Source organism: Notamacropus eugenii, chromosome 3, assembly GCF_028372415.1.
Source record: "Notamacropus eugenii isolate mMacEug1 chromosome 3, mMacEug1.pri_v2, whole genome shotgun sequence".
Taxonomy (NCBI): Eukaryota; Metazoa; Chordata; class Mammalia; order Diprotodontia; family Macropodidae; genus Notamacropus; species Notamacropus eugenii.
In genome coordinates, this window is record NC_092874.1 from 422052753 (window position 1) to 422067364 (window position 14612).

Sequence of the window (14612 nt, forward strand, 5' to 3'; positions counted from 1 at the left end):
TTTCTCAATATGTAAAATGAGAAAATTGGATGAGATTACCCCTAATGAAATTGTATATAGTTCTGAAGCACCCTCTGATCATCCATTAAATACCTCCTCTTATTCTTCATGGCATAAAAGTGACATGTCAAGTACATGCTGATCCTACCAAACTGAAAAGTCTTACAGTGGACTGATGGATTGTTTGTGCTGTGGGAGGACAACCCTAGAGCATTTAGAGAGACTCGATCTGGTGGAAATTGCCAGGAGAATGATTGGTAAGGAGTAGAGAGGGTCTGTTCAGTGTTAGTAGCTACACTCATGAGAAGATCTTTCTCAGGTGTTGGGATCATGTAGTAAATAATTGACCAGAGATACTTGAGGAAGGGAGGAAAAGATAGGGTAAGGAGAGGCAGTGGAATGTAGTAGATGGAGGTTTAGCCTTAGTGTCCAGCCTTTGATATAAGTTATTTAATCTTTTTGTTTCTCAAGTAACTTCAAAACAAAAGTCAGTCTTTTATTTTATTTTCCCTGCTGCAGAGTCCTGCTTACCTATTTGTGTTAATTTTTTTCCGTGAACAAACATTTTGGATAATTAATCTCTCTTTCCAGTAGTATTCTTCTCCACTGAGGGTGAAAACAAAAAGAATAATACATAGCTTAATACAGAGCTGCATAATCTAGCAAAACCAGTTTACGTATTAACCATTTCCAAAATTCATCACCTTTCTATCAGTGACTTGTTCTATCTTCATTCTTTTGGATTGTGTTTTATCATTGCTTTGATTAGTTTTAAAACCTTTGAAAGTTATTTTTCTCTACATCATTTTCATTGTTCTGCTTCTACTCACTTTACTCTGCATCAATTCTTAGAGTGTTTTTTCCCAGGGTCCTCTGAAACTGGTTGTTTATGTTTTATAGCACAATAACATTTCATTACATTAACATACCATAGTTTGTTTTGCCGTTCTCCAAAAGAAAGAGACTCTTTTACTTTCCAGTTTTTGGCTACCGTGAAAAGAGCTGCTACGAATGTTTTCCTATATTTCCTCTTCCTCTTTCCTTTGGGCATAGACCTAGCAGTGGTATAGCTGGGGTGAAAGGGTATGCACAGTTAGGTCACTTTCTGGTTATGGTTCTAAATTGCTTTCCAGGAGATGGTTGGACCATTTCAGGGCTTCACCTAGCACACTAGTGTGCCTTTCCCCACAGCTCATCTACCATTTGTCATTTTCCTTTCTCCTCTTTTGCATTGTGTGTGAAGTAAAACCTTAAAGTTTCTTCAGTTTGCGTTTCTTTAATTATTAGTGATTTAGAGCATTTTTTCATACTGTTCTTGATAAATTGGATTTTTTTCTTTGCAAACTTACTGTTCTTTTGAACACTTTGACCATTTATTTATTGGGGAATGACTTTTTTTCCTATGTATTTGAATTAGTTTCTTACATATCTTGGATATGAGACTTAGAAATTTGCAGCAAATGATTTTTCCCAGTTATTTCTAATGGTTCATCTTCTATAATGCCCTCATTTTACAGATGAATAAACTGAGATCCAGAGAGTTTATCATTTATCTAGAATGACATGGGTAGCAAACTGCAAAGGCAGGATATGAACCCAGTTCCTCAGAGTACAAATGAGTTAATGTATGTAAAAAGCTTTCCAAATCATATAGTGCTGAGCAAGTGCTACCAAGACCACCAACCATTTTTTTTCCTACTGTATTGGGCTGCTATGGCTGTTTTTCCTCACCTTCAAAAGTTGCTGAATTTATGACATTTTGAATTGTTTATTTAGTCTTGTGTTCCCCCCCCCCCAAATATCAGTGTTTTTGTTTTGTTTTTTTGAAAAAACTATATTCATCTTGTTTAGATTAAGATAAAAATTTTGTTCATGTAAAATTATCTGCATATTTGTCAGAAATTATTAGTTAACATTTTTGTTTTTAATAAAATACTCAAGAATATTTTAGTTAAAACATTTGTATTGACATAATACAATTCTTCTATATTTTCATAAACATGTTTATGGTTAAAATTCAAGCCAGTTGTTGACACTTTAAAGGATTGTAATGTTTCTTTTTATTCATCTCCATGTTCTATAGTTGTGTAGTTTTGTAAAAATATTCTACAGTACAGCACATTATTGACCAAAATCCTGTCATGCTTCTGGTACATGATAAATTTGAGATGAAACAAAGCTACAAGCAATTATAAAAACCTAAATATTTATGACTGAAGGTTAAGTTAAAGGTTACATTATCATTCACAATTAAGACTTGTGATTTCAGTGTTGCTTTACCATGAGACAAGCTATAAACTATTTTTTAACTAAATCTCAGTCACACCTTTTTTCTTCATGAAGTACTTTGTCATTGTCTCCTATTGGTTTTCTCTGACATGCAGAATTTCTTTAGTGTCTTTCCATGTTGAGCACTGTTCTAGTTTCTCAGGATTCAGAAGCAAATGGGAAGAGTTGCTGCTGTCAGTGTCGGCTCTCTGTTTCACAGAATGGAGCTGGAAATTGTACAGCCTAGAATTTGGATGGATCTGTAGATATCATGCTGTCCAGTGCTCAGAAAGGAAGTTATGTCCTTGACTTCACTCAGTGCAGCCGGAGCTCCAGAAAGAGCCACACTTGGGGCTGAAGCTTGTCAGGTCTCCTTAAAATTTCTCGTTTTTCCACCATCCCTATTTACTTCAGACTGAATGTTTCTAGGTATCAATGCCTAGAACATTGATTTAAACTTGACAGCGAATTATTGGTGAAGGAGATGATTGGTACTTTGTAATTTGTTACTTAGAAACACAAGCCTTTTGGACCTATAGTTACTTGGTGTTTTGGAAGTGGTTTTAGAATAAGTAAAATTATTTAATAATGTATTTGAGATTTAGGTGACACAGGTAATAAAATGTTAACTTGGAAATTAAGACTTTTGTTTGAATCCTGCCTTAGACACTTACTAGCTGTAAGATCATGGGCAAGTCACTTAACTTCCCTCAGCCTTAGTTTCCCCATCTGTAAAATGGAACTAATAATAGCACTTACCTCATAGGGCTTCTCCAAGGCTTAAATAAGAATACAAAGCACTTTGCAAGCCTAAAAGTGCTATATAAGTGCTGTCTGTTATTATTTTTCTTAGGTTAGTATAGGGCCAATGTGATTGGTGTGTCAGCATTTGAGAGAAGTAACATTAAAAGAATATTCAGCCAATCCAGACTATTGGGGGGGGGGGGGGGGCTCTTAGTTACACATTTCCCCCCTGTACCAACACTAAGCTTATTAGTAAAATACATTTTTTCTAGCTTTTTTTAAATGATAGAGTTGGTGATCACAATTTTAAATTCAATAAATGGGCTAGATAGCTACTGACAGTTAACTTTGAGGTTTGGTTTCTAAGTCTCTAAAATGTCAATATCGCTATCATTATCATGTATATAGCACTTTAAGGTTTACGGAACTCTTCACAAATATTTCCTTTTAAGCTCCCAACCATCTTCTGAGGTAGGTGCTCTTACTATCCACATATTATAGATGAGGAAACTGAGATATAGGGAGATTAAGTGATTTGCCCAGGATCTCCCAGCTAGTGTCTGAAGCAACTCAGCTCACCCTGACTCCAGGTCCAGGATTATCCATTTCAACACCTAGCTGCCTCTATTAAGGTGTTGAGTAATATCAAATATTTGAGATCCTTGTAAAAGATGATTTATGTCACTATGTACTTATTGGGTTGTCAGAGAATCAGAATAGTGTGCTAGGTAAGCGTAGTCCTCAACACAAATGGTTGTGATAGTGACGCTTTTTGGTTCTAACTTCAGTTGTTCATTTGTGACTGACCCTTTGTGGACCACCTAGCACACCAGTACTTACTGTCCATGGAGTTTTCTTGGCAGACATACTGGAGTGGTTTGCCATTTCTTTCTCCAGTGAATTAAGGCAAACAGTGAGTGACTTGCCCAGGGTCATATAGCTTGTAAGTGTCTGAGGCCAAATTTGAACCTATGTCTTTACTTTTAGGATCAGAGTAATATTAGTTTGTGAGGAATAAATAAATGAGAGGCTTATTTGGTTGTGAACTTTGCTTCTCAGAGAGGATATGTTTCACCTTTAAATATATTACTAATATATGTCATGGCATGTATAAATTAAACTTTTTCTGAACTTTACCATAAAATCTTCCTCCTAATTGGGGTTAACTTTTTATATTCTCACCTTGAATGGAGAAGGACAAGAACTGCACTGGAAATTGATCGCCAGTTATTAGCACCTACTTAAGAAGAGTGAGTAAGCTCTGTTAGCCATTTATCTCTCTTTGGAAATAGGATTATAGGTCAAAGCCTGAATTTTTGTATAGAAAAAAAGCACGTTGACCTGCATTTAATGTTGATTTATGCCTTCAGCATATAGTAGCTCTGTAAAGGGAATGCATTCTATTAGTCCCTAAGTTTGGTACAGCGCTGCTCTAAACAAAAGTATATGTGGAGGTATAAGAACAGTATTACAACATGATGGGCACTTTATAAAAATGCAGTCCCTCTTTTCACACATGTATTCACTGAATGCACTGGGGCTGCTTTGACCTGCTCTGTGCCAGTCATACTGACTAACTCTAAATGTGAGCTCCTTCAGGGAAGGGATTATTTGCCCCTTTGTTTATACACTAGTGCTTAACCCAGGGCCTGGTGCATAGTAAGCACTTGTTAAAGTACTTGTTGACCAATTGCCTACCTCTGAAGTGTTTTTATTGTTGAGGGGGAGAAATCTCTAAATTTAACTTAGATCTCCGTTAGTTTTGAACATTAGTAAATAATTATGTTTACGAAGTTCTTAAGATGTATTGGAGGGTCTTCTAGAAGATCTGAATCCTAAAAGAAGAAAGAAACTTTTATTATGCTCCCAATGATGAAGTAGAGTCACAAATGCTGTCCCCTCAGATCATATGGTGAGGGGCAGAGGAAAAGTAGAGCAGGAGAAGAAAGAAGAAGAGTTGGTGATTTCTTGCTTAGGATTACTGAGGGTTACTCTTGGTCAGTCAGATAACAATAATAGAGAGATTTGTTATCTGCCTGGGACGTGTATCTGCTACATAACAGAGAACTTTAAAAGACTTATTTGAACAGCGTAACAAGTATTTTTAGATGTAAAGAGTAGACGCAGAGAAAAAAGCAGAATTAGTAGTTGGTATGTCAATAAATTCACAGAAGAAAAAAGGAAAGGAGCCCCTCAAGTGTCTATACAACAAATGTCCAAAATTTAGGGAACAGGAGGAAGTAGAGGACATATACCACAAGGGGGCACATTTGACTGAGCCACATACCATTGAGGCTTAGTGGAATGAATCCCATGACTGCACTATGGTTCTGGATGAGCACACTTAAATCACAAGAAACAGGAGAGGTAAAAGAGGGGATGGGGGGATAGTGCTGCATATTGAGAAGATATATTCATGTTAAGAAGTTCAAGCACCAGAGGAATGAATCGAGAAAGTATTTTGAAGGTCAAGTGGACCTTTCTCATTGGTGTAGTCTGTAGACTGTTTGGACCAAAAGGGAAAATAGATGAGTTTGGGAGACAGATCACAAATTTGACCCAGAGTTATGATGTAGTAGTGATGGTGAGCTTAAATTATCTGAACATCTACTGGTAGAGGCTCTCTTTCTCCCTTTCACCACCTCTTCTTCCCCCCACACCCCCTTTCCCTGTTCTCCCACCTTTCCCCTATCTCAGTTAAGAAAAAAAGGCAGAGCAGGTAACAACTTTTTAACTTTCCTTAGTGATGATTTCATCCTTCAAAAGGTGGAGTAACTAATCGGATTCTCACTATTAGGAGGTACAAGTTGCTAGGGTGTAAATAATGGGTATCTTGCGGGGTGCGTGTGATAATTCCATCTTAGAGTTTGTGCTAGAATAATAGAAGAAATTTAGATATAATCACATAGTCTGACATGTTAGCAGTTATAAGTCAGTTATCAAACAATAATTAAGTTCTTATTACGTGCCAGGCACCTTATTAAGTACTGGAGATGCAAATAAAAGCAGAAATATAGTCTCTGCTCTCAATGAACTTACATTCTATTAGGGAAAGACAACATATAAAGGGATTTGAAGAGTTAGGGTTTGATGGGCAGAGAAGATACCCTCAAGGGGGACATAGTAAAGTGCAGTCAAAAACAAATCCAGAAGAAGAATGCAAGATGATAGTTTGGGAGCCTTCCTCAAAATGGAGGTTTCTGGAGGGACTCATCTTTGGAAAAAGGGTTCCATGGAAGTGGAGAAATGTACCAGGGTGAGAAGATCACAGAGGGTTGAAGGAAGTTCCAGGTTAAGACAACTGAGACATGGTGGCAAAATCCAAAGAGTTCAGGATACCTGTGGGGATAAAGTAACCCTTGATTTTGGGAAAGTAGGATTCTATTAAGTCAAACACATGATTCAGGAGAAGTTGACTTAGGAGGAATTAGAGGTGCTCAAGAATGAAATTACAAAAATACAAAGGGAAATAATTTCATTGTGAAAGAAAATGAGATTTGTTTTTAGATATTAATGTGGATGCATAGGGAACTCACCTATCAGCATAGATTTTAGAAAGAAATGTACAGAAGATGAAACCAAGATGAAATTAGTGTTCTACAGTTCTGTAAAGATGGTATCAGGAAAGCTAAAACTCTGGAATGACCTGGGATTGGATGAGAGGAGCAGTGGGTGGTTTTTCTTTTTTGTTTTAACTATTTTGAGAATAAGAAGAGGATCAAGAAATGATAAGACTTCTGTTTGGGATGTTGAACTGCTGGCTTCTTTTTTAATCTCCATTTCTTTGCAAAGCAGAAAGACTTTTATATGGAGAATGGCAAAGTAAAAATGATTAACAGAATTTCTACCTAAGATAAGGAAGGAGATCTAGTAGGAGAGCAACCTGTTGCTCTTGATGAATTCAGTTACCTCACCCAGAGGAGCTATATATCAATCCTCCAGTCCTGAAAGACCTGGCAGATGAGATGGTTGAGCTACTGTTGGTGATGTTTGCAAGTTGAAGGTAAAGCAAATTGGAGAAGAGTAGCCTAATTTTTAAAAATGGTATGAAAAAATTATTAACTAGCCTTAGGGCAGCGAGCTTGATAAAAAGCTAGCATGATCTCATCAAGAACAGGTCCTCTCAGACAAACTTTTCAATTTTTTGGGCAGTATTACTAAACTTAGACGGAAGAATATTGTGACTATAGTTTACCTTGATTTGAATTAAGCTGTTGATAAAGTATTTTAACAAACTATTCCTGTGGAGAAAGTGTAGAGAGATGGATTAGCCAGTACAATAAGATTCAAAATCAGTTGGACGGCCATACGCAAATCGCAGCTCTTTTTGATTCAGTGTCAGTCTGTCCTGAGTATCCCAGGGTTCTATGCTTGGCTCTTTGCTATTTGACATTTTAATCAGTGACTTGGAAAAATGCATTCATGGAATGCTTATCATCTTTGCAAATGACATAAAGCTGGGAGGGATAGCAAACTGTGAAGGGCAGTGGGATTCAGAAGGTTCTTTAAAAGCTGGAGCATTGGGCTTGATCTAATTAAGATGAAATTCAATAGAGGTAAATGTAAAGTCTTGTACTTGAGTCTAAAAAATCAACTTAAGTGTGAGTAGAGAGCTATTTTGAAAAGATGGAGGCTTTAGTGGACAGCAGGTCTAATATGAGTCTGCTGTTTAATGTGGCAGCTAAAAAAGCTTAATGTAATTTTTGACTGCTTTCAGAAGCTTACATAGCTTCTGGGACTAGGAAGATGATAATACCATTGCCGTACTTCATCTAGAATATTATTTTCAGTTCTGGGCACCATGGCTTAAGGAGATCATTGATACGCTGGCATGAACAGAGAGTGCATGTGGAATGATGAGAGGCCTTGAGGCCATAACATAAGAGGATAATCTGAAGGAGTTGTACATGTTTAGTTTGAAAAAGAGAAGACTCTCAAGGGACAAGATAGCTGTGTTCAAGTATTTGAAGGGATTAAATTTGTTCTCTTTGACCATAAAAGGCAGAACCCAGGTGGAATGGGTGCAAGTTGCAAAAAGGCAAACTTAAAGTAGATGTATTAGATGTATTATCTTAATGTGTTGTATTCAGTATTTGGTTCTTTCTACTTCAGTTGTTGTAGCCCTTGTGACATTGTTTTCTTGGTTCTGCTTACTGTACCCTGCCTCTGTTCACATAAGTCTTGCCATTTTGTTGTTTCTTACTGCACTGTAATATTCCATTACATATGTATGTGTCAGTTTGTTTAGCTGTTCCCTAGTCGTTGGGTATCCATTCCCTCCCCTCCCCGCCAGTTCTCTTTCTTACTGTCATAACAAATATTAATTACTATGATTATTTTGGTGTACATGGGACCATCAATTCTATCTTTTGACCTCTTTGTGATCTATTTCTACCAATGGAATCTCTGGGTCAAAGGGTGTGGATATTTCAGTCACTTTTTGAGTATAGTTCCAAGTTGCTTTTCAGAAAGCACTAGTCGAACCAGTTCACATTTCCATCAAAAATATGTGAATTTTTGTATCTTTTCAAAATCCCTCAAAAAAATGTTATCATCTTTTGTCATTTTTGCCAATGTTCTGTATATAAAAATGACACTTAAAAGTTTGCTTTTGATATACATTTCTTATTAGTGATTTGGATAATTCTTTCTAAATTTCTACAGTAGGGATTGTGTCAATAGACCTCTCTGGCATTCTGTTGAAACCTATGGTTGCCTCAGAATGTTTTGTTGCCTTCAGTTGAGTGAGTGCTAAATTTGAGAACTGTATGTTAATATTCTTTGACCACTTAATAGTGGGGAATGGTCCTTGGTCTTATATATTCTTTTGTCTATCAGACCTTTCTCAGAGATACTTGATACAAAGATTTTCCTCCCTAATCTAGCTTTTCTTGTTCTAGTTCCATTGATTTGATTCTGTTAGTGCAAAAACTTTTCAGTTTCATGTAATCAGAATTATCCATCTTCTATTTTGTGATGTGTTTCTTGCTGGTTTGGTTAAGAGCTTGATCCTTAGCCATAGCTGTGAAGGATACTTGATTTGGGTGTCTTCTGATTTTTTTACATTTATTTTTCAGTCTGACTTTTTATATAGTTACTTATAATTTTGAACTTATTGTACTTAAAAGTTGTTGGCCTAACTGTAATTTATGCCACACTGATTTCTGGTCCCAGTAGTTGTATATAGCTTAATTGCAGCTCTTATCCTCCTTGACCTTTCTTTCACTTTTGACCTAATTGACCACCTCTCTCTTACTCATTCCTGGACTTCTCCGACACTGTTCTTCTTAGTATCCTGTGTAAGACTGTCATCAGTTTTTCCCTTTCTAGATAGTCTTGGGTGCCTCCCATGGCTCAGTCTAGGGTTGAGCCTAGATTCTCTCTAGACATCTCTCTCGGTGATCCCCTTGACTCCCATGGGTGCTGATAGCTTCCTGTTGCCTCTTTATCTATTCTTTGATCTGATGTTATAGTACCTCTAAAGTGTTGCTCCAACCTCTGACTTTGTTTCATTTTATTCCCTTTCATCTACTTTGTTCCACTTAAATTTGGCTTATTACTTCATCCCTGGTCAACATGGCACTTTGCTTTTATACAAACTGTGTACCATGCATGGAATATACTCCTTCGTCATTGCTGTGTGTTAGATTCCTCAAAGGTAGTGTGGCAAAGTAGAGTGTAGGACTTACGTTCTGGGATAGGATTCTATTTGAGATAAGTATAGATAAAAGTGTTTGTAGCTCTTACAGTACTATACAGATGTCATCTAATATATTTGTCATCTTTCTGTCAAAGCTTAGCCTTTCTTCATTCCCCAGTTGCTAGTACTTCTTCCTTCAAATTATCTTGTATTATCTTTTTTGTTCTGCATGTATTATATTCCCCTGTAAACTCTTTGAGGGCAATAACTGTTTTGTTTTTGTTTTCGCATCTGTTTTAATATTTTATAAATTGACTTGAAATCTACAAATATAGAGGTGAAATGGCTATGATTAGTGTCCTACTTTAATGGAAATAACTTTACTTGGGACCAGACGTTAGAAAAAAATTTTGGATGATATTTGTGAGAATGCCTTAAACATTGGCTACCTCACCTTTTTTTGTTAGGGAAAGGAAAGGGACATAGAAGTATTTTCTCTGCTACCTACCCTAATGATTCCTCTATCAGTCTGATTTTTTTCATATAGAAAATTACCACTGTCATATAAGAACTGAGAACTAATGCATACTGAACGTTTATTTTTTTGAAGTTTCATTTTCTTTCCTACAAAGTAGAATAATAGCCTTGTAAAGTTACTAGTAGTATAATTGGCCTCAGGAATTAACCAGACTGTAGTTCATAGTATCATGATTTTAGAACTACTTAAATTATTATTACCCAGTCCCTCATTTTATAGATGAGGAAACTGAGATCCATTGAGGCTGAGTGACTTAACTGGCAATAAAGAGCAGAATTAGGCTTTGGACCAAGATCTACTGACTCCAATTGTTCTGTTATGTTGTACTGTCTTATTATATTGCCTTCCATTAAACATGCATGTAATTTAGTTTCTGTGATGTGTAGAAAGATCAAAGGCAGAAAGACTTGTTTTCTATTACCTCTTTTTAAAACTATGAGAGTAATATTTGTACATTATTTGCTTTTTAAAAAATTAAGTTGCCTACGTCTTCTCTCTGGGAATGACTTAAAACTGATGTTCTAAAACCATTACATATGATGTATTAAAAACCTGGGTAAACTGAGAGCTGGGAATCTCAAACTCTGGTTTTATCTTTATAAATATATCTTGTGCCAGGTGTGGTTATACACACCTGTAATTCCTGCTACCTGGGAGAGTGATGTAAGTGGAGCACTTGAATTTGGGAATTCTTAGCTGTGGCCGATCTAAAACTAATAAGGTATCTGTACTAACTCTGACATCAATACGGTGAGCCCTCTGGAGCCAGGGTGGCAGGTTGCCTATACCCTTGCAAACTGGCCCAGGTTAAGAAATGGAGCAAATCAAAGCTTCTGTACTGATCAGTAATGACATCAGTCCTGTGATTAGCTGTTGCACTTCCAGACTGGATGATGTAGTGATACCTAGTTTCAAAAACAAACAAACTGTAAACCTCTCCCCCCCTCAAAAAAACCAAACCAACCCAGTCCCCCAGATAATACCTTGCTATAAGCCAAGAGTAAAGAACTTTTTTCCTGATAAGTATTGCATGCAAGTAAAAAGCAAGTTAAACCTTTGGAATAAATTAAATTGCTTATCACTTTGACCCTTAAAAAGCTCCTGAAAGAAAAGGTGTACAAATCACTTTTTTAGAGTTAGAAAGCCCTGGAGAAATGGAAAAGCAGCATTCAGGGATTAGGGGCAGCAGAGGCAAAAAAGGGAGAAATATCTGTAGCAAGAAGAAGGGGAAAGAGAAGTTAGTATTTAGGGCAAAGGAGCATGGAAAGTAAGAAATAGGTGGGAAAGGGTATAAAAAAAGGGAAGAAAGTGGAGAAACAAGTGTCTGATGTATCTGATTTGCTGTTTTTGCTGTTGTGCATTTTTTTAAAAAGGGTTTTCCTACAGTAACCTCTGAGATTTTGTAGGTAGATTTTTTTTTAGGGCCTGGTATTTTTTTTTAAACAAGATTTATCTTATTGAATAAGGTATTTTTAAGTAATCTTAAAGGTTTTTAAAAATGTTTTAAATTTAAAAAAAAATTTTAAAGCTACAGATTTGCTATTCTGTTGTCCTTTTCTAAGACTGAATAAATATAGGACACATTATTTATAATGACTAGAACAAAAAAAATAGTCCTTATGGCACAATATTCCTGTTTGTGAATTTTTAAAGCAATTTTGTGTTGTCGTAGTTATTGACACAATGAGTTTCTTAATTTTAGAAAAATTGCCACATGCAAGTTTAAAATTAGTCCAAGGACTTGAGCTTCCCTACTTGTGCTTTAAGCAAATTTGAATGTGAAGGTTTATATTCACAAAACTAAATTAGAGGGTGATTCAGCTTTTTATAGAAAAGAAATTTTATTTTACATATTGAGTATCAGTCTTGAGATTTAAATTCCTACCGTATACTAGGCGCTGTGCTTAAGCACTGTAGTTAAGAATTTTATCGTTTGAAAGTCTTCAAGAAACTTAGTTGGGAACAAGGCACAATAATAGGGAAAGCTTAATCATACAATAGATGTCACAAGATAGTATATGATTAATTGGCGTGTGCTTGTTCTACATGATTAGGAGAAAGATTACTGTGGATTGGAGTAATCTAGGAAGATTTTGCGGAGGGAGAAGAGCTTTTAATTGGGTCTTTAAAATGAGTAAAACGTAAGTGAGAGAAAAGAAAGGGGTGGGGGGAAGTATTTCCAATAAGTGAGGAAAAAATGCTGAGGTAGAAAATTTCTAGGCATGCTCAAATGATAGGGGGCCGAATGGAAAATCTGAAAATATAAGTGGAGAAAAGCCTAGAAATATTTAAGTACTAATCCCCCCAATACTTGATTCATTCACATTTTAGAGTTTTTATCTGTGTCCCTATCTGACATTTCTCTTCAAAGAAATTTGCTCTCCCATGTATCATAGCAAGATCTTTAAGCTGTCTTCACGGGTTTTCATTGTACCACTTGCCTTTTTGTGTAGTGGAAAGAACACTGGACCTAGAGTCAGAAGAGCTAGACTTTAGTCCTGGCTTTGTCATTAGTTAGCTTTGTGACTTTGGAAAGGGAACGGATTCTTTGGACATCCGTTTCCTCCTGCTGGTTAAATGTAAGCTTCTGGAGGGTAGGGACTTTTTTTTGTTCTTGGTGTTTACAATCTCTCAGGGTGCCTTGTATATAGTGCATAGTACATAGAGACCTAATAAAGATTTGTTGAAGTGTTGAATCTATACAATAAGTATAATATATAACTAATTTTATATTAGTTTATGATAAAATATAATGATACTTTATATTACGTGTTAGTTTAGGAGAGCTGATTTCCAAGTAGCCGTAACCAACCTACTTTACAGAATTTCATTTAGCAAGATTTTAGAGGCTATTGAGTCTAGTGCAACCCAAGAATCTCCAGCATTTGGAAATGTGCTTGTGCTTTCAGCATCCTGTTGCACTTTGGGACATCCCTAATTATTAGGGTATTAGTTATTCATACATAATAAATTTCAGTCATGCTGCTGAATGAATGAGAGTTTTGTAAGAGTGATTTTCTGAGATCAGTAATCTTTGAATATCTAATAGATGAAAAATTGTCGTAGTGGGAGCCAGGGCTCATTAAGACTGGGAAATATTGAAGATCTGAGATGTTTCATTTTAATTTTCATCCTATACATCTGTATCTCCTCTAGCAGCCACAGAATGACAAGTGCTTTTGTTTTTTTCTTTTTGGAAAAGGGAAGTATTTTTAAAAAGCAAGTAATATCTTAATATTATTGAGAAAATCATTTGAATCTTGTAGATCCCCTGAAAGGGACTTGATTGACCCCAAGAAGTCTGTGGACCATACTTTGAAAATCATTATCCTCGATGAACGTATTTGATATGTTGCTTTTATTTTATTATAGTACTTGTTTTGAGTACAACATTATCATCATGACCAGCATTTATATAACCCCTACTGTGCACCAGGTACTGCAGTAAGCACTTTATAAATATTATCCCATTTGATCCTCAGAACAATCTGAAACGTCAGTGTTGTTATTATCTCCATTTTACAGGTAAGGAAACTGAAGCAGACAGAAGTAAAGTGATTTGCCCAAGGTCGCGTAGCTACTGAGTGTAAGAGGCACAATAAGAACAATTCTGCATTTCACTAGAAATGTGTTTTTCCTTTAAATATGTTATTTAAACATATAGTAAAGTCCTCTTGATGCCTTGCAGAGTCCAGCAGAGCCTTCATAGGTCCTACGAAGTTAGGAAGGTAATGGACAAGTATGCTTACAGATCTATTATAAGCCCAGTGACTCTGACTTCTGTCTAAACCCCAAAACCCAGCCCTAGCTCAGTGGAACGAACAATGCACACCAGTGAAATCACAGATTTTTAAGGTATTTAGACATGTTATTGGAAAAGAATTACTGGTTCTCACAGTATGTTTTATTATATACCAGGGCAAAATATTTTTTAGCAAGATTACTATGAGACTTAGAAAGAGAGATGAGTGGGAAATGGGATACTCCCAGGGAAATTTGCTTTATAACAAACTTTGCTTTATAGGTTGAGCAAGGGCTCATTTGTACTTTTAAGTCTGTACCAAGAGTTCTTAACCTGGGGGCATGAACTTCTTTTTAAAAAATGTTTTTCTATCTATTTGTAGGCTTTACCAGACTGCCAAAGGGACCAAAGAAGGCTAAGAACCCCTGGTTCACTCTTCTTCTGCCCTCTTTCCCCAAGTTCGTTGGAAAACTCACTTTTTACACTCATCTGAATCATTTCTGTTACAAAATTTGAATCCTTTAAGATATGTACTTGTAGCGTCAGAGGTCTTTGGAGTAGTTGGTGACTAGCATTCCCTAAAGTCATCTCTTCTCCCATACTTATAGTTTGACTCTTCATTGAGTCTGTAATGTTATTGATCTAAGGCTTCCATCTCATGGTTCAGATTGACCCTTGCT

General features: G+C 36.2%; 1 protein-coding gene across 6 annotated transcripts in view; it reads left to right on the forward strand.

The window, feature by feature from the left end:
* FAM120A (family with sequence similarity 120 member A) overlaps positions 1-14612 on the forward strand; it is a 140597-nt gene that overhangs the window by 6811 nt on the left and 119174 nt on the right. The window contains exon 1 of one of the 6 annotated variants that reach the window (XM_072598226.1): positions 8641-13918. The exons of the other annotated variants lie outside the window; for them this stretch is intronic. Within the exon in view, the coding sequence (XP_072454327.1) occupies positions 13868-13918 (51 nt within the window). The 5' untranslated portion in view covers positions 8641-13867. Of the gene's footprint in view, positions 1-8640; positions 13919-14612 lie in introns of those variants that run through there. 6 annotated transcript variants of the gene reach the window in all.